Here is a 21,709-nt window from a genome sequence, read left to right on the forward strand (position 1 = left end):
CCCAGGTAGCTGAAGGAGGAGGAGAGTTCGCGAGGTGGAGCGGTTTAGGGAGGGAATCCCAGAGCTTGGGACACAGGCAGCTGAAGGAGGAGGAGAGTTAGAGGTGGAGAGGTTTAGGGAGAGAATCCCAGAGCTTGGGACCCAGGCAGCTGATGGAGGAGGAGAGTTCGTGAGGTGGAGAGGTTTCGGGAGGGAATCCCAGAGCTTGGGGCCCAGGCAGTTGAAAGCATGCCTGCCATTGGTGGGGCAGTTTAAATCGGGGATGAGCAATCTGCCAGATTTGGAACAGCGCAGAGATCTCAGGAGGTCTAAGTGCTGGTAGAGGTTACAGATGCCGTGAAGTGATTTGAAAACAAGAAATCTCATTTTAAAATTGAGGCACTGTCGGACAGGGAGCCAATGTAGGTCAGCGAGCAAGGTGTGTTGGTAATTGCGATAAGCTGCAAGTTAGGACACAGACAGAGTTTTGGATGAGCTGAAGTATATCGATGGTTGAAGAATGGAAGCCCCCCAGGAGAGCATTGGAGGAGTTATATCTAGAGCAAGTAAAGGCACGGATGAAGGTTTGAGCAGCAAATGAACTGAGTCAGGCGATGTAACAGAGGCACAAATATGCCGTACTAGTGATGGAGTGGATATGGGGTCAGAAGACCATCTTCTGCTCAAATAAGATACCAAGGTTACTAACGGCTGGGTTCAGCCTTAGACTGGTGACAGGGAGAGGGATGGTGTCGGTGGCTCGGGCAATGGAGATGGTGATGGGTGCCACTAGTACGGTCTCACAGATTTTTGATTGGACAGCACCAGAATTGAAAGATAACAGTTATCAGGAACGATTGAACAGGTTGTGCTTGGTTCCTGCAGAAGACAGAAAACAGCGGAGTTCCGATAGAAGTCTTGTAAATTATAATTGTTTTCGACCGGGTCGATGGGGAGAGAAAAGTTTATACACGTGGGAGCATCAAAATCTGTGGAGTCATAAATGCAAGGTAATCATTAATAACACCAATAGGGAAATAAAAAACAATGTCTTTACTCAGAGAGTGGTTAGAATGTGGAACTCCCTACGACAGGAAGTGGTTGATATACATAGCTCAGATGCTGTCAAAGGGAAACTAGACGAGAAAATGAGAGAACATGAAATAGAAAGATATGCTGAGAGTGAGTGACGAAGAATTTCCAATGGGAGGAGTCTCGTCTGGAGCATAAACATCAGCACAGACTAGTAGGGCCGAAGTGTATTTTTCTGTGCTGTATATTCTATGTAATGTATCCTCTCAACTACAGCCCCACTCTGCCTACCTACCTATTGACGAGCCTCTCACTCTGGAGGATGCAATGAATTCCTTAACTAAATAGCTGTAGTGGCCCTTTACAGAAGAGCTCACACAGAATGCAACGAGCTCGTGGTCCTGTCCAGAAAGACAAGGTGGAAATATTATTCAGAAATAGTGCCGTGTCCTAAACACGTCGCTGGGTGTATTATCAGATCACCAGCCATTCCTGGTGTAATTCAGTGGATGGAAGTCTCGGGCAAAATATTATATTCCTGGAAACACTGGGACCCGCCTCTCGCCTGTGCTCAGTTGTTCTGTTTATTGATTAATTGCATAATTGAGGTAACCGGATATTTCACCGCGCTCTTCAACTGCTCTCTGAACTTGGACTGGGTCACCCCGTAAATAAATGTGTTTGTGCAGCAACTTAAATTCCGCAACATATATCCGACTTGTGTAAAGGTAAATAAAGATTCATTGTAATCAGCGGGATTTATTCCTGCAATGCTATAATATAAGAAATCTATAACAATTACCAGCCACAGCAGTATGAAGCTGCCGGATATGGTGAAGAGTAAGATCACAGACTTCCTCCTGCTCTCCATCTCTGGGTCACTGCCATTTTCCCCCTTGCTCTCACCCCTCAGTCCCTTCCGGACTCGACTGGTCACTAAAATGTATCTGACTGTCAGAGCGTTGAGCAACAAAATTACAGCAAATGGGAGCAGTGGGGTTAAAACCGTATCAAACCAGTCAAATCCCAGCCATTCGGGCTCAGTAAAATAGGCTAGGAATGTGACACAGTTCCATGGAACATTGTCGAGTATATATTCAGGTACAATTGTAAAGTAGTGAGGAATGTTTTTTGAAGAGAGCAGAATGCAGCTTGTTGTCAGAACCACAGCCGCAGTTCTCCCGGTGCAATATTTGGTTTTCAGCTTCTGCCAGCAAATGGCCACAAATCGATCAAAGGTGAAAGTGACGGTGAACCAGACAGAACAGTCTGTGGCTGCACGCATCAGGACAGTGATAAGACTACATACAGGGGTGATATCCAGGAAAGATCCCGGGAAATAAGACCAACTGATCTGCCACAGTATGACCCCAGTGATGACCAGCAGTAGATCGGCCGCAGCCATGGCCACCATGTAGCGAGTGGTGCAGGTGGACAGCCCGCACTTTCCCCGGGACAGGACCACAATCGCCACTAAATTCACTGTAAAACAGAAGGGAAAAGAGACGGTTAATTATTGGTCACACATTGTCGGTGATTGAGCCCAGACAGTAAGGCCTGTCATTTAGCACAAAAACGGCCGAGTGGACATCGGCTCAGGGGTTAACATGTAAAGTATATCATCTCAACCCCACCTACCTCCAACCTGCTGCTTCCCAGTTTAGCAGAACCAGGGCAGTGGGAGGGAAGCTGAGTCATCCCAGCGGCGGATGGGCAATATTAATAGAAACATAGAAACATAGAAAATAGGTGCATAGAAACATAGAAACATAGAAAATAGGTGCAGGAGTAGGCCATTCGGCCCTTCTAGCCTGCACCGCCATTCAATGAGTTCATGGCTGAACATTCAACTTCAGTACCCCATTCCTGCTTTCTCGCCATACCCCTTGATCCCCCTAGCAGTAAGGACCTCATCTAACTCCTTTTTGAATATATTTAGTGAATTGGCCTCAACAACTTTCTGTGGTAGAGAATTCCACAGGTTCACCACTCTCTGGGTGAAGAAGTTCCTCCGCATCTCGGTCCTAAATGGCTTACCCCTTATCCTTAGACTGTGACCCCTGGTTCTGGACTTCCCCAACATTGGGAACATTCTTCCTGCATCTAACCTGTCTAACCCCGTCAGAATTTTATATGTTTCTATGAGGTTCCCTCTCATTCTTCTGAACTCCAGTGAATACAAGCCCAGTTGATCCAGTCTTTCTTGATAGGTCAGTCCCGCCATCCCGGGAATCAGTCTGGTGAACCTTCGCTGCACTCCCTTAATAGCAAGAATGTCCTTCCTCAGGTTAGGAGACCAAAACTGTACACAATACTCCAGGTGTGGCCTCACCAATGCCCTGTACAACTGTAGCAACACCTCCCTGCCCCTGTACTCAAATCCCCTTGCTATGAAGGCCAGGAGTAGGCCATCCGGCCCTTCGAGCCTGCACCACCATTCAATAAGATCATGGCTGATCATTCCCTCAGTACCCCTTTCCTGCTTTATCTCCATACCCCTTGATTTCTTTAGCCGTAAGGGACATATCTAACTTCCTCTTAAATATATCCAATTAACTGGCATCAACAACTCTCTGTGGTGGGGAATTCCACAGGTCAACAACTCTCTGAGTGATTAAGTTTCTACTCATCTTGGTCCCAAATGGCTTACCCTTTATCCTTCGACTGTGTCCCCTGGTTCTGGACTTCCCCAACATTAGGAACATTCTGAAACTATGTCCCCAAGTTCAAGATTCCCCCACGAGGGGCATCACCCTCCCTGCATCTACCTTGTCGAGCCCCCTCAGAATCTTATACGTTTCAATAAGATCACCGCTGATTCTTCGAAACGCCAACCATTATAGGCCCAGCCTGCTCAACATTTCCTCAGAAGAAAATACTTCATCTCAGGACCAGCCTGGTGAATCTTCTCTGAACAGGGCATGGTCACTGCAGGAAGATAATCAACCAGAGGGGCTCGGGGACCGGGGAACCACCCCACTACTGTAGCCCCTCAGCACGAGTTATTGACTCAACTGGTCACTGTCTCCATGACTCTGACTCGTCCCTCCTCTCCTACCCACTCCACACTAGGTTACAGGCCCACAGGATGAGGACCAGAGAGGACGGGTATCCTCAACTCAGAAAAAGGTAGACATGTTGGAAGCACGGATGTGGGAGGTGGCATCCTCGGGACAGATGCAACGCAAGCAGTGACACTCGGAGAATGTATTAGAGTCCTTCCAGCAAGCTGGGTGAGAGGTCATATAATCAAGGAAGCTGGAGGAGTCGGCCTGATTATGGTAGATATTTGTAGAGAGACTGTCCTCGGAAATGGACTTCGAGATGTCGAGGAAGGGAATAATATTAATAATATCTAATATTATTATTAATAATAATAACAATAACTTTTATTTATATCATGCCTTTAATGCAGTTAAACGTCCCAAGGTGCTTCAGAACAGTGTTAACACGACAACACAGGTACACAGGACACCGAGATAAAAAAGAAGAAATTAAGGCATATTACCAAAAGCTTGGAAAAACAGGTTGATTTTCAGGATATATTTAAAATGGAAAGATGGTTAGAGAAGAGGAGAGGTTTAGGGAGGGACTTCCAGAGTTTAGGGCCCAAACAGCTGATGAAAATGCCACCGATGTTTGAGCAGTATAATGAGGGATGTTCGAGAGAATAGAATTTAAAGAGGGGGGATGTCTTGAGGGGTTGTGAGGCTGAAAAAGATTACAGAGGTGGGGAGGTGCAAGACCATTGAGACATTTGTAAACAAGGATGAGAATTTTCAAAAGCGTGGCGTTCTTTAACCGGGAGCCAATGTCGGTCAGAAAGCATAGGTCTGAGTTCATGGGTGACCATGACTTTGTGCGTGTTAGGACATTTTCCAGTTCATGGCTAGAAAAGGAAATTGCGTTAACACAGTCATCAATGTACCTGAACAATATGTGAAGGAGGGGACCGGAGTAGAATTGGAACAACGAAGAGGCAAGAAAAGGCAGCATAGCTAGGGACCATCCGAGCTCGCATACCAGCACCAGTGGAGTGTGGGGATAGAATATTGTTCAGACCAGAGGTCCAGCACTTATACTTTCAGCAGGGGCAGTGCACTGGGTTCAGGATTAGGATCAGTAACCTGCAGGGGTTTTCATTTCCAGCCCAAAGCCGGTGAGGGCGAGAGGACTTCCAGTGTGAATGGCGAGTGAATTACATTGTAAATGGGGCATTCAGAATGTATCAGCGGCGATAGGCGCAGGGAAACTCGCCATCCGCTGCGAGTTTAACGGGAGCTCGGGTTTACTGGGCTATGCACTGTACAATGTGCATCATTTTCCATACCTCGGGAGCCTAATGTCAACAAGGGCAGACTTTGATGGCAAAGTCCGACACTGCCTTTTGTGTGCCAGTGCAGACTTCGGACGTCTGAGGAAGGACGTGTTTGAAGACCAGGACCTCAAACCCCGGACCAAGCTCATGGTCTACAGGGCAGTAGTGATACCCGCCCTCCTATATGGTTCAGAGACATGGAATATTTACAGCAGGCAGCTCAAGGCACTGGAAAAGTACCAACGCTATCTCCGCAATTTCCTGCAAATTAGTTGGCCGGAGTGGTGCACCAACGTCAGTGTTCTCGGTCAGGCCAACATCCCCAGCATCGAAGCATTGACCACAGTCGATCAGCTCTGTTGTCCGGCCACATCATCGGCATGCCTCACATGAGATTCAAAAAGCAAACACTCTACTCGGTAATTTATAATTGCAAGCGAGCCACAGGTGGGCAGAGAACACACATTATGACACACACAAAACCACCTTGAATAATTGCAACGTCCCATCTACACCTAGCAATCCTTGGCCCAAGCCAGCCCGAAGTGGAGGAAAAGCATCCGCACGGTGCAGAGCACCTCGAGTGTTATCGCCCAGAGCAATCTGAAGCCAAGCGTAGATAGTGGAAGGAGCGCACAGCAACCCAGTCATTCCACAATCCTGTTAGTTCAACCACCGTCTGCCCTACCTCTGACAGAGTATGCAGGTCATGCATTGGACTCTTCAGCACTCTGGGAATTAATTTTTACTGTGGAATCGAGTCATCCTCTTTTCCGAGCATACGCCTCAGAAGCGGAAGGAGAAGAAATATTGACTCACATTGAGTACATCCTGCAAGAAAGACAGATGGTCACTGGGGTACGGTGTTCCATACCGGTTAGTGATCTACACTTAGTATATCCGACAGTGACAGACACTCCCAGTAATACATGGTCACTGTGGTACGGTGTTCCACACCGGTTAGTGAACCACATTCAGTATATCCTACAGTGACACACACTCCCAGTAATACAATTTCATTGGGGCATGGTGTTCCACACCAGTTAGTGACCCACACTGAGTATAAACTACTGTGACACTCACTCCCATTAATACAAGGTCACTGGATCACGGTGTTCCACAATGGTTAGTGATCCACACTCAGTATATCCAAACGTGACACCGACTCCCAGTAAGACTTGGTCACTGGGGTATGGTGTTCCACGCCGGTAAGTGACCCACACTCAGTATATCCTGCAGTGACATACACTCCAAGTAACACACGGTCACTGGTGTACGGTGTTCCACGCAGGTTAGTGACCCACACACTCAGTATAGTCTGCAGTGACTCACTCTTGCAGTAATACATGGTCATTCGGGTACGGTGTTCCACACTGTTTAGTGACCCACAGTGAGTATACCCTACAGAGACACATACTCCCAGTAATACATGGTCATTAGTGAATGGTGTTGCATACCAGTTCGTGATCCACACTCAGTATATCGGACAGTGACACATACTCCCAGTAATGCATGGTCACTGGGGTACAGAGCTCCACACCGGTTACTGATCCACACTGAGTATATCCTAGAGAGACACACATTCCCAGTAATACATGATCACTAGGGTACGGTGTTCCACAGCGGTTAGTGACCCACACTCAGTATATCCTACCGTGCAAGACACTCCCAGTAATACATGGTCACGAGGGTACAGTGTTCCACACCGGTTAGTGGCCCAAACTGAGTATATCCTGCAGTGACAGACATGGTCAGTAATACACGGTTACTGGGATATGGTGTTCCACAACGGTTAGTGACTCACACTCAGTATATCCTGCAGTGACACACACTCCCAGTAATACATGGTCACTAGTGTATGATGTTCCACAACGGTTAGTGACTCACACTCAGTATATCATGCAGTAACACACACTCCCAGTAATACATGGTCACTGGTGTATGATGTTCCACAACGGTTAGTGACTCACACTCAGTATATCCTGCAGTGACACACACTCCCAGTAATAAATGGTCACTGGCGCACGGTGTTCCACACCGGTAAGTTACTCGCACTCAGTATATCGTACAGTGACACACACTTCAATAATACATGGTCACTGGGATACAGTGTGCCAAACCGGTTCGTGACCCACACTGAGTATATCCTACAGTGAAACAGACTCCCAGTAATACATGGTCACTGGGGTACAGTGTTCCACAATGGTTGGTGACTCGGGCTCATTATATCCTTTGGTGACAGACAATCCCAATATTACATGGTCATTGGGGTGTGGTGTTCTACACCGGTTAGTGACTCACACACAGTATATCCTAAAGTGACAGACACTCCCAGAAATACATGGTCACTGGGGTATGGTGTCCCACACCGTTTAGTGATCCACGCTCAGTAAATCCTATAGTGACAGACACTCCCAATAATACAGGGTCACATGGGGTACGGTGTCCCACAACTGTTAGTTACCCACACTAAGTATGTCCCACAGTGGCACACACTCCCAGTAATATATGGTCACTGGGGTACAGTATTAAACACCGGTTAGTGACCCACACTGAGTATATCCAACAGTGACACACACTCCCAGTAATACATGGTCACTGAGATATGCTGTTCCACACCGGTTAGTGACCCACACTCAGTATATCCTACAGTGACACACACTTCCAGTAATACATGGTCACTTAGATACAGTGTTCCACACTGGTTAATGACTCACACTGAGTATATCCTACAGTGACACACACTCCCAGTAATATATTGTCACTGGGATATGCTGTTCCACAAGGATTCGTGAACCACACTTATTATTTCCTACAGTGAAACACACTCTCTGTAATACATGGTCACTGGCGTACGGTGTTCCACACTGGTTAGTGACTTAAACTCAGTATATCCTACAGTGACACGCACTCCCAGTAATATATGGTCACTGGGATATGCTGTTCCACACCGATTCGTGAAACACACTCAGTATATCCTACAGTGACACACGCTCCCAGTAATACATGGTAACTGGGACACGGTGTTCCAAACAGGTTAGTGACCCACACTCAGTATATCCTACTGTGGCATAAACTCCCAGTAATACATGGTCATTGGGGTACAGCGTTACACACCGCTTAGTGACTCAAACTCAGTACATCCTACAGTGACACACACTCCCTGTAATACATGGTCACTGTGGTACCGTGTTCCACACCAGTAAGTGTCCCACACTCAGTATATCCTACAGTGACAGACACTCACAGTAATACATGGTCGCTGGGGTACAGTGTTCCACACCAGTTAGTGACCCACACTCAGTATATCCTAAAGTGACAGACATTCCCAGTCATAAATGGTCACTGGAGTACAGTGTTCCATACCGGCTAGTTACTCACACTCAGTATATCCTACAGTGACACACACTCCCTGTAATACATGGTCACTGGGCTACAGTGTTCCACACAGGCTAGTGAACCACACTCAGTAGATCCTACAGTGACAGACATTCCCGGTAAAACATGATCATTGGGTTACAGATTTTCACACCGGTTACTGACCCACACTCAATATATCGTAGAAAGATAGAAACATAGAAACATAGAAAATAGCTGCAGGGGCAGGGCATTCTGCCCTACGAGCCTGCACCGCCATTCAATGAGTTCATGGCTGAACATGCAACTTCAGTACCCCATTCCTGCTTTCTCACCATACCCCTTGATTCCCCTAGTAGTAAGGACTTCATCTAACTCCTTTTTGAATATATTTAGTGAATAGGCCTCAACAACTTTCTGTGGTAGAGAATTCCACAGGTTCACCACTCTCTGGGTGAAGAAATTCCTCCTCATCTCAGTCCTAAATGGCTACCCCTTTTCCTTAGACTGTGTCCCCTGGTTCTGGACTTCCCCAACTTGGGAACATTCTTCCTGCATCTAGCCTGTCTAACCCCGTCAGAATTTTAAACGTTTCTATGAGGTCCCCTCTCATTCTTCTGAACTCCAGTGAATACAAGCCCAGTTGATCCAGTCTTTCTTGATAGGTCAGTCTCGCCATCCCGGGAATCAGTCTGGTGAACCTTCGCTGCACTCCCTCAATAGCAAGAATGTCCTTCCTCAGGTTAGGAGACCAAAACTGTACACAATACTCCAGGTGTGGCCTCACCAAGGCCCTGTACAATTGTAGCAACACCTCCCTGCCCCTGTACTCAAATCCCGTCGCTATGCAGGCCAACATGCCATTTGCTTTCTTAACCGCCTGCTGTACCTGCATGCCAACCTTCAGTGACTGATGTACCATGACACCCATGTCTCTTTGCACCTCCCATTTTCCTAATCTGTCATCATTCAGATAATAGTCTGTCTCTCTGTTTTTACCACCAAAGTGGATAACCTCACATTTATCCACATTATACTTCATCTGCCATGCATTTGCCCACTCACCTAACCTATCCAAGTCGCTCTGCAGCCTCATAGCATCCTCCTCGCAGCTCACACTGCCACCCAACTTAGTGTCATCCGCAAATTTGGAGATACTACATTTAATCCCCTCGTCTAAATCATTAATGTACAGTGTAAACAGCTGGGGCCCCAGCACAGAACCTTGCGGTACCCCACTAGTCACTGCCTGCCATTCTGAAAAGTCCCCATTTACTCCTACACTTTGCTTCCTGTCTGACAACCAGTTCTCAATCCATGACAGCACACTACCCCCAATCCCATGTGCATTAACTTTGCACATTAATAACTTGTGTGGGACCTTGTCGAAAGCCTTCTGATAGTCCAAATATACCACATCAACTGGTTCTCCCTTGTCCACTCGAATGGAAACATCCTCAAAGAATTCCAGAAGATTTGTCAAGCATGATTTCCCTTTCACAAATCCATGCTGACTTGGACCTATCATGTTTCCTCTTTCCAAATGCACTGCTATGACATCCTTAATAATTGATTCCATCATTTTACCCACTACCGATGTCAGGCTGACCGGTCGAAACTTCCCTGTTTTCTCTCTCGCTCCTTTTTTAAAAAGTGGGGTTACATTGGCTACCCTCCACTCCATAGGAACTGATCCAGAGTCAATGGAATGTTGGAAAATGACTGTCAACGCATCAACTATTTCCAAGGCCACCTCCTTAAGTACTCTGGGATGCAGTCCATCAGGCCCTGGGCATTTATCGGCCTTCAATCCCATCAATTTCCCCAACACAATTTCCCGACTAATAAGGATTTCCCTCAGTTCCTCCTCCTTACTAGACCCTCCGACCCCTTTTATATCCGGAAGGTTGTTTGTGTCCTCCTCAGTGAATACCGAACCAAAGTACTTGTTCATTTGGTCCGCCATTTCTTTGTTCCCCGTTATGAATTCCCCTGATTCTGACTGCAGGGGACCTACGTTTGTCTTTACTAACCTTTTTCTCTTTACATATCTATAGAAACTTTTGCAATCGGTCTTAATGTTCTCTGCAAGCTTCTTCTCGTACTCCATTTTCCCTGCCCTAATCAAACCCTTTGTCCTCCTCTGCTGAGTTCTAAATTTCTCCCAGTCTCCGGGTTCGGTGCTATTTCTGGCCAATTTGTATGCCTTCTCCTTGGCTTTAATGCTATCCCTGATTTCCCTTGATAGCCACGGTTGAGCCACCTTCCCTTTTTTATTTTTGCGCCAGACAGGAATGTACAATTGGTGTAGTTCATCCATGCGGTCTCTAAATGTCTGCCACTGCCCATCCACAGTCAACCCCTTCAGTATCATTCGCCAATCTATCCTAGCAAATTCACGCCTCATACCTTCAAAGTTACCCTTCTTTAAGTTCTGGACCATGGTCTCTGAATTAACTGTTTCATTCTCCATCCTAATGCAAAATTCCACCATATTATGGTCACTCTTCCCCAAGGGGCGTCGCATAACGAGATTGCTAATTAATCATCTCTCATTGCACATCACCCAGTCTAAGATGGCCTCCCCCCTAGTTGGTTCCTCGACATATTGGTCTAAAAAACCATCCCTTATGCACACCAGGAAATCCTCCTCCACCGTATTGCTTCCAGTTTGCTTAACCCAATCTATGTGCATATTAAAGTCACCCATTATAACTGCTGCACATTTATTGCACGCACCCCTAATTTCATGTTTGATGCCCTCCCCAACATCACTGCTACTGTTTGGAGGTCTGTACACAACTCCCACTAACGTTTTTTGCCCTTTGGTATTCTGCAGCTCTACCCAGATAGATTCCACATCATCCAAGCTAATGTCCTTCCGAACTATTGCCTTAATTTGCTCCTCAACCAGCAATGCTACCCCACCTCATTTTCCTTTTATTCTATCTTTCCTGAATGTTGAATACCCCTGGATGTTGAGTTCCCAGCCCTGATCATCCTGGAGCCACGTCTCCGTAATCCCAATCGTATCATATTTGTTAACATCTATTTGCACAGTTAATTCATCCACCTTATTGCGGATACTCCTTGCATTAAGACACAAAGCCTTCAGGCTTGTTTTTTTAACACCCTTTGTCCTTTTAGAATTTTGCTGTACAGTGGCCCTTTTTGTTCCTTGCCATGGGTTTCCTTGCCCTCCACTTTTCCTCATCTCCTTTCTGTCTTTTGGTTTTGCCTCCTTTTTGTTTCCCTCTGTCTCCCTTCATTGGTTCCCATCCCCCTGCCATATTAGTTTAAATCCCTCCCAACAGCACTAGCAAACACTCCCCCTAGGACATTGGTTCCGGTCCTTCCCAGGTGCAGACCGTCCGGTTTGTACTGGTCCCACCTCCCCCAGAACCGGTTCCAATGCCCCAGAAATTTGAATCCCTCCCTGCTGCACCACTGCTCAAGCCACGTATTCATCTGCGCTATCCTGCGATTCCTACTCTGACTATCACGTGGCACTGGTAGCAATCCCGAGATTACTACTTTTGAGGTCCTACTTTTTAATTTTGCTCCTAGCTCCTTAAATTCGTTTCGTAGGACCTCATCCCTTTTTTTACCTATGTCGTTTGTACCAATGTGCACCACGACAACTGGCTGTTCTCCCTCCCTTTTTAGAATGTCCTGCACCCGCTCCGAGACATCCTTGACCCTTGCACCAGGGAGGCAACATACCATACTGGAGTCTCGGTTGCGTCCGCAGAAACGCCTATCTATTACCCTCACCATTGAATCCCCAATCACTATTGCTCTCCCACTCTTTTTCCTGCCCTCCGGTGCAGCAGAGCCAGCCATGGTGCCATGAACTTGGCTGCTGCTGCCCTCCCCTGATGAGTCATCCCCGTCAGCAATACCCAAAGCAGTGTATCTGTTTTGCAGCGGGATGACCACATGGGACTCCTGCACTACAGACACTCCCAGTAATACATGGTACCTGGGGTACAGTGTTCCACACTGGTTAGTGATCCACACTCAGTATATCCTACAGTGACAGACAATCCCAGTAATACATGGTCAGTGGTGTACGGTGTTACACACTGGTTAGAGAGACACACTCAACATAACCAACATTGACACTCACTCCCAGTAATACATGGTCACTGGTGTACGGTCTTCCACACCGGATAATGACCCACACTGTGTATATCCTGCAGTGACACACACTCCCAGTAATTCATGGTCATGGGGAATGTTGTTCCTAACTGGTTAGTGACTCACACTCAGTACATCCCACCGTGACACACATGCCAATCATACATGGTCACTGATGTAAAAGGTTCCACACCGGTTAGTGACCCACACTCAGTTAATCCTACACTGACACACAATCCCAATAATACAAGGTCACTGAGGTACGGTGTTCCAAACCAGTTAGTGAACCACACGCAGTATATCCTACAGTGACACACACTCCCAGCAAAGCATGGTCACTGGGGTACGGTATTCCACACTGGCTAGTGACTCACTCTCATTATATGCTACAGTGACACACAGTCCCAGTAATACATGGTCATTGGGGTATAGTATTCCGCACAGGTTAGTGTCCCCCACTCAATATATCCCACTGCTTTACACAATCCCAGTAATACATGGTCACTGAGAGACAGTGTTCCACACTGGTCAGTGACTCACACTCAGTCTATCCAACAGTGACACACACTGCCAGTAATACATGGTCACCGGGGTACAGTGTTCCACACCGTTTAGTGAATCACAGTCAGCGTATCTTACAATGACACACACTACCAGTAATACATGGTCACTGGGGTAGAGTATTCCACATCCTTCACTGACCCACACGGAGTATATCCTACCGTGACACACACTCCGAGTAATACATCTTCACTGGGGTACAGTGTTCCACACCGTTTATCGACCAACACTCAGTATATCCTACAGTGACTCACACTCCCAGTAATACATGGTTATTGGGGTACAGTGTAACACACCGGCTAGTGACCCACACGCAGTATATCCTACAGTGACACACACTGCCAGTAATACATGGTCATTGGCGTGCGGAGTTCCACACTGGTTAGTGACCAACACTCAGTAGATACTACAGTGACAGACACTCACGATATGCATGGTCACAGGGTTACTGTGCTCCACACTTGCTAGTTACCCACACACATTATATCCTACAGTGACACACACTCCCAGTAATACATGGTCACTGGGGTACGGTGTTCCATAACGGTTAGTGACCCACAGTCAGTATATACTACAGTGACACACACTCCCATTAATACATGGTCACTGGGATACGGTGTTCCACACAGGTTAGTGACCAACACTGAGTATAACCAACAGTGATACACACTCCCAGTAATACATGGTCACTGGGGTACAGTGTTCCACACCGGTTAGACACCCATATTCATTATATCCTACAGTGACAGACACTCCCAGTCATACATGGTCACTGTGGTATGGTGTTCCACACCGGTTAGTTAACCGCGCTCAGTACATCCTACAGTGACACACACTCCCAGTAATACATGGTCACTGGGGTACAGTGTTCCACACCCTTTAGTGACCCACACTGAGTATATCCTACAGTGCCACACACTCCCAGTAATAAATGGTCACTGGCGCACGGTGTTCCACACCGGTAAGTTACTCGCACTCAGTATATCCTACAGTGACACACACTTCCAATAATACATGGTCACTGGGATACGGTGTGCCAAACCGGTTCGTGACCCACACTGAGTATATCCGACAGTGAAACAGACTCCCAGTAATACATGGTCACTGGGGTGCAGTGTTCCACAATGGTTAGTGACTCGGGCTCATTATATCCTTTGGTGACAGACAATCCCAATATTACATGGTCATTGGTGTGCGGTGTTCTACACCGGTTAGTGACCCACACACAGTATATTCTAAAGTGACAGACACTCCCAGAAATACATGGTCACTGGGGTATGGTGTCCCACATCGTTTAGTGATCCACGCTCAGTAAATCCTATAGTGACAGACACTCCCAATAATACAGGGTCACATGGGGTACGGTGTTCCACAACTGTTAGTTACCCACACTAAGTATGTCCCACAGTGGCACACACTCCCAGTAATATATGGTCACTAGGGTACAGTATTACACATCGGTTAGTGACCCACACTGAGTATATCCAACAGTGACACACATTCCCAGTAATACATGGTCACTGAGATATGCTGTTCCACACCGGTTAGTGACCCACACTCAGTATATCCTACAGTGACACACACTTCCAGTAATACATGGTCACTGAGATACAGTGTTCCACACTGGTTAGTGACTCACACTGAGTATATCCTACAGTGACACACACTCCCAGTAATATATGGTCACTGGGGTACAGTATTACACACCGGTTAGTGACCCACACTGAGTATATCCAACAGTGACACACACTTCCAGTAATACATGGTCACTGAAATATGCTGTTCCACACCGGTTAGTGACCCACACTCAGTATATCCTACAGTGACACACACTTCCAGTAATACATGGTCACTGAGATACAGTGTTCCACACTGGTTAGTGACTCACACTGAGTATATCCTACAGTGACACACACTCCCAGTAATATATTGTCACTGGGATATGCTGTTCCACAAGGATTCGTGAACCACACTCATTATTTCCTACAGTGAAACACACTCTCTGTAATACATGATCACTGGCGTACGGTGTTCCACACTGGTTAGTGACTTAAACTCAGTATATCCTACAGTGACACGCACTCCCAGTAATATATGGTCACTGGGATATGCTGTTCCACACCGATTCGTGAAGCACACTCAGTATATCCGACAGTGAAACACACTCCCATTAATACATGGTCACTGGGATACGGTGTTCCACACAGGTTGGTGATCCACACTGAGTATATCCTACTGTGACACACACTGCCGCGTATAACTGGTAACTGGGGTATCGTGCTCCACACCGGTTAGTGAGCCACACTGAGTATATCCTACAGTGAGATACACTCCCAGTAATACATGGTCACTGGGGTACGGTGTTCCACACTGGTTCGTGACTCAACCTCAGTATAACCAACAGTGATACACACTCCCAGTAATACATGGTCACTGGGGTACAGTGTTCCACACCGGTTAGACACCCATATTCATTATATCCTACAGTGACAGACACTCCCAGTAATACATGGTCACTGGGGTACAGTGTTCCACACTCGTTAGTGATCCACACTCAGTATATCCTACAGTGACAGACAATCCCAGTAATACATGGTCACTGGTGTACGGTGTTACACACTCGTTAGAGAGACGCACTCAACATAACCAACATTGACACACACTCCCAGTAATACATGGTCACTGGGGTACAGTGTTCCACATTGGTTAGTGACCCACACTCTGTATATCCTACAGTGACACATACTCCCAGTAATACACGGTCACTGCGGTACGGTGTTCCACACAGGTTGTGACTCAGACTCATTATATCCTACAGTGACACACAATACCAGTAATACATGATAACTTGGGTATGTTTTTCCTCACTGGTTAGTGACTCACACTCAGTACATCCCTAATTGACACACACGTCAATCATACATGGTCACTGGGTTAAAGTGTCCCACATCGTCTAGTGACCCACACTCAGTACATCCCACAGTGACACACACTCCCAGTAATACATCGTCACTGGGGTACGGTGTTCCACATCGGTTAGTGACCCACACTCAGTATATCCTACAGTGACAGATACTCCGAGTAATACATGGTGACTGCGGTATGGTGTTCCACACCGTTTAGTGATCCACGCTCAGTATATCCTACAGTGACAGACACTCCCAGTAATACATGGTCATTGGGATATAGTATTCCGCAAAGGTTAGTGACCCACAATCAGTATATCCTACAGTGACACACACTCCCAGTAATACATGCTCAGTTGAGTACGATGTTCCACACTGTTTAGTGACCCACGCTGAGTATATCCTGCAGTGACACATACTCCCAGTAATACATGCTCACTGGGGTACGGTGTTTCATTCTAGTTAGTGACCCACACTGAGTATATGCTACAGTGAAACACACTCCCATTAATGCATGGTAACTGGGAGCACTGTTCTACACTGGTTAGTGACCCACACTCAGTATATCCTACAGTGACAGACACTCCCAGTAATACATGGTCACTGGTGTAAAGTGTTCCACACAGGTTAGTGACCCACACTCAGTATATCATACAGTGATAGACACTCAACAGTAATACATGGTCACAGTTGTACGGTGTTCCACACCGGTTAGTGACCCACACGCTGTACATCCTACAGTGAAGCACACTCGCAGTAATACATGGTCACTGTGGTACGGTGTTCCACACCGGTAAGAGACCCACACTCAGTATATCCGACAGTGACACACACTCCCAGTAATACATGGTCACTGGTGTACGGTGTTCCACACCGCTTAGTGACCCACACAGAGTAAATCCTGCAGTGACACACACTCCCAGTAATACATGGTCACTGGGTTATGGTGTTCCATACCGGGTAGTGACTCACACTCAGATTTGCTGCAGTGACAGACACTCCCAGTAAAACATGGTCACTGGACTACAGTGTTCCACACCGGTTAGTGAACCACACTCTGTATATCCGACAGTGACACACACTCCCAGTAATGCATGGTCACGGGGGTACTGTGTTCCACACTGGTTAGTGACCCACACTGAATATATCCTGCAGTGACACACACTCCTAGTAATGCATGGTCACGGGGGTACAGTGTTCCACACTGGTGAGTGACCCACACTGAGTATATGCTACAGTGACACACACTCCCATTGATACAAGGTAACTGGGGGCACTATTCCACACCGTTTAATAACCCACACTCTGAACATCCGACAGTGACAGACAATCCCGTTAATACATAGTCACTGGGCAACGGTTTTCCACACTGTTTATTGACTCACACTCATGATATGTCCCAGTGCCACACACAACCAGTAATACATGGTCACTGGGTTACAGTGTTCCACACCGGTTATTGACCCACACTCTGTATATCCTACAGTGACACACACACCCAATAATACATGGTCACTGGACTACAGTGTTCCACACCGGTTAGTGAACCATACTCCATATATTCGACAGTGACACACACTCCCAGTAATGCATGGTCACGAGGGTACAGTGTTCCACACTGGTTAGTGACCCACACTGAATATATCCTGCAGTGACACACACTCCTAGTAATGCATGGTCACGGGGGTACAGTGTTCCACACTGGTGAGTGACCCACACTGAGTATATGCTACAGTGACACACACTCCCTTTAATACAAGGTAACTGGGGGCACGGTTCCACACCGTTTAATAACCCACACTCTGAACATCCTACAGTGACAGACAATCCCAGTAATACATGGTCACTGGGCAACGGTTTTCCACACTGGCTAGTGACTCACACTCAGTTTATCACTAAATGACAGACACTCCCAGTAATACATGGTCACTGGAATACGGTGTTCCACATCGGTTAGTGACCCACACTCAGTACATATTACAGTGACAGACACTCCCAGCAATACATGGTCACTGGGATACGGTGTTCCACACCGGTTAGTGACCCACACTCAGTATATCCTACAGTGACAGACACTCCCAGTAATACATGGTGACTGCGGTATGTTGTTCCACACCGTTTAGTGAACCACGCTTAGTATATCCTACAGTGACAGACACTCCCAGTAATACATGCTCACTGGGATATAGTATTCCACAAAGGTCAGTGACCCACACTCAGTATATGCTACAGTGACACACACTCCCAGTAATACATGGTCTCTTGGGTATGTTGTTCCTCACTTATTGACTCACACTCATGATATGTCACAGTGACACACACACCCAGTAATACATGGTCACTGGGTTACAGTGTTCCACACCGGTTATTGACCCATATTCTGTATATCCTACAGTGAAACACACACCCAGTAATACATGGTCACTGGGGTACAGTGTTCCACACCGTTTAGTGACCCACACTCTGTATATCCTACAGTGACACACACACGCAGTAATACATGGTCACTGTGGTACGGTGTTCCACACCGGTTAGTGAACCACGCTCAGTAAATCCAACAGTGACACACACTCCCACTAATACATGCTCAGTGGGGTACCTGTTCCACACCGTTTAGTGACCCACGCTGAGTATATCCTGCAGTGACACACACTCCCAGTAATACATGCTCACTGGGATACGGTGTTCCATTCCGCTTAGTGACCCACCCTGAGTATGTGCAACAGTGACACACACTCCCATTAATACAAGGTAACTGGAGGCACTGTTCTACACCGGTTACTAACCCACACTCTGTACATCCTACAGTGACAGACAATCCCAGTAATACATGGTCACTGGGATACGGTTTTCCACACTTGTTATTGACTCTCACTCATGATATGCCAAAGTGACACACACACCCAGTAATACATGGTCACTGGGTTACAGTGTTGCACACCGGTTAGTGACCCACACTCTGTATATCCTACAGTGACACACACACCCAGTAATACATGGTCACTGGGGTACGGTGTTCCACATCGGTTATTGACCCACACTAATTTTATCCTACAGTGACAGACACTCCCAGTCATACATGGTTACTGTGGTACCATGTTCCACACCGGTTAGTGAAGCACGCTCAGTATATCCTACAGTGACAGACACTCCCAGTAATACATGTTCACTGGGGTACGGTGTTCCACACCGGTTAGTGACTCACACTCAGGATATGCTACAGTGACAGACACACCCCGTAATACATGATCACTGGGGGCACTGTTCCACAACGGTTAGTGACCCAAGCTCTGTATATCCTACAGTGACACACACTCCCAGTAATACATGGTCACTGGGGTACAGTGTTCCACACTGTTGTGACTCAGGCTCATTATATCCTACAGTGACACACAATCCCAGTACTACATGGTCACTTGGGTATGTTGTTCCTCACTGGCTCGTGACTCACACTCAGTTTATCCCTAATTGACACACACGACAATCATACATGGTCACTGTGTTACAGTGTCCCACATCGGCTAGTGAACTACACTTAGTGTATCCTACAGTGACACACACTCCCAGTAATACATGGTCACTGGGGCACGGTGTTCCACACTGGTTAGTGACCCACACTCAGTACATATTACAGTGACAGACACTCCCAGTAATACATGGTCACTGGTGTATGCTGTACCAACGTGTTTAGTGACCCATACTGAGTATAACCAAGAGTGACGCACACTCCCAGTAATACATGGTCACTGGGTTGCGGTGTTCCATACCAGGTAGTGACTCACACTCAGATTTGCTGCAGTGACAGACACTCCCAATAATACATGCTCACTGAGGTACGGTGTTCAATTCAGCTTAGTGACCCACACTAAGTATGTGATACAGTGACACACACTCCCATTAATACATGGTAACTGGGGGCACTGTTCCACACCGGTTAGTGACCCACACTCTGTACATCCTACAATGACGCACACTCGCAGTAATACATGGTCACTGTGGTACGGTGTTCCACACCGGTTGGAGACCCACACTCAGTATATCCTACAGTGAAATACACTCCCAGTAATACATGGTCACTGGGGGCACTGTTCCACACCGTTTAGTGACCCACACTCTGTATATCCTACAGTGACAGACACTCCCAGTAAAACATGCTCACTGGGATACGGTATTCCATTCCGGTTAGTGAACCACGCTCAGTATATCCTACAGTGACAGACACTCCCAGTAATACATGGTCACTGGGGTACGGTGTTCCACAACGGTTAGTGACCCACACTCAGTTTATCCTAAAGTGACAGACACTCCCAGTAATACATGGTCACTGGGGTACGGTGTTCCACACCGGTTGGTGACTCACACGCTGTATATCCTACAGTGACACACACTCCCAGTAATACATGGTCACTTGGGTATGTTGTTCCTCACTGGTTAGTGACTCACACTCAGTATATCCCTAATTGACACACACGCCAATCATTCATGGTCACTGGCTTACAGTGTCCCACATCGGCTCGTGAACCACACTCAGCATATCCTGCAGTGACACACATCCCAGTAATACATGGTCACGGGGGTACAGTGTTCCACACTGGTTAGTGACCCATACTGAGTATATCATTCATTGACACACACTCCCAGTAATACATGGTCACAGGGATACGGTGTTCCTCACCGGTTAATGACTCACACTCAGGATTTACTACAGTGACAGACACTTCAAGTAATACACGCTCACTGGGGTACGGTGTTCCATTCCAGTTAGTGACCCACACTGAGTTTGTGCTACAGTGACACACACTCCCATTAAAACCTTCTCTCAGAGAGTCGCTGTACTGAGAACTGTTAAAACAACACGATATTCCACTTACGGCAATAACTTGATAATTCAATTAGCCTTTTTGTTGCAAGCAGATGTTTATATTCGGATGATGCAATGGAATCAAATTGCAGATGTGATTGAGCACAATAGAATGGTATCACTTATCGTGTGTATGTATAACAGTGACCACTACACCAACATTTAACATGATCAGTCACAGAGCAAAACCAGAGACCAGTCCACACGTAGATTTATACAACTTCAATGGTTAAAATCACTTACCAGGAACGCCGATGACGGCAATGATCGTGTAGCATATTTTCAGTACAAATTGAACAAACAGATGCATTTTCTGTGTGATGCGATATGCCCTTTCGCTCTGCAGGCAATCTCCCCGTATTATACTCTAAGGCGATACAATCCAGAGCCTTCAAATTATACCATGCAGAATCACCACAGGGACATTGACGTTACGACATCGCTCAAATTGGTTATTGTTATAATTTGAACAAACAGATTACGACATTGGAGATAAGTCCCTGTTGTGATGGAATACATTTGGAGCGGAAATTGGAAAAAACAAGACAGGACAAT

General features: G+C 46.7%; 1 protein-coding gene across 1 annotated transcript; it reads right to left on the minus strand.

The window, feature by feature from the left end:
* Positions 1-1,582: 1,582 nt before the first annotated feature.
* On the minus strand, positions 1,583-21,464 carry LOC139239570 (probable G-protein coupled receptor 139). Its single transcript, XM_070868350.1, has 2 exons — positions 21,398-21,464; positions 1,583-2,493 (listed from the first exon to the last, which is right to left on the minus strand). The coding sequence occupies exons 1-2, from the start codon at positions 21,462-21,464 to the stop codon at positions 1,583-1,585; spliced, it is 978 nt and encodes a 325-aa protein (XP_070724451.1).
* Positions 21,465-21,709: the final 245 nt, after the last annotated feature.

The sequence above is a fragment of the Pristiophorus japonicus genome, chromosome 28 (assembly GCF_044704955.1).
Source record: "Pristiophorus japonicus isolate sPriJap1 chromosome 28, sPriJap1.hap1, whole genome shotgun sequence".
NCBI lineage: Eukaryota > Metazoa > Chordata > Chondrichthyes > Pristiophoridae > Pristiophorus > Pristiophorus japonicus.

What these genes read in the sequence shown, in the direction of transcription:
- LOC139239570 (XM_070868350.1), bottom strand. Translation starts at nt 21,464, where the DNA reads ATGCATCTGTTTGTTCAATTTGTACTGAAAATATGCTACACGATCATT. An exon ending in TGCCGTCATCGGCGTTCCTG is followed by an intron (nt 2,494 to 21,397) that starts GTAAGTGATTTT and finishes TCTGTTTTACAG; the next exon opens with TGAATTTAGTGGCGATTGTG.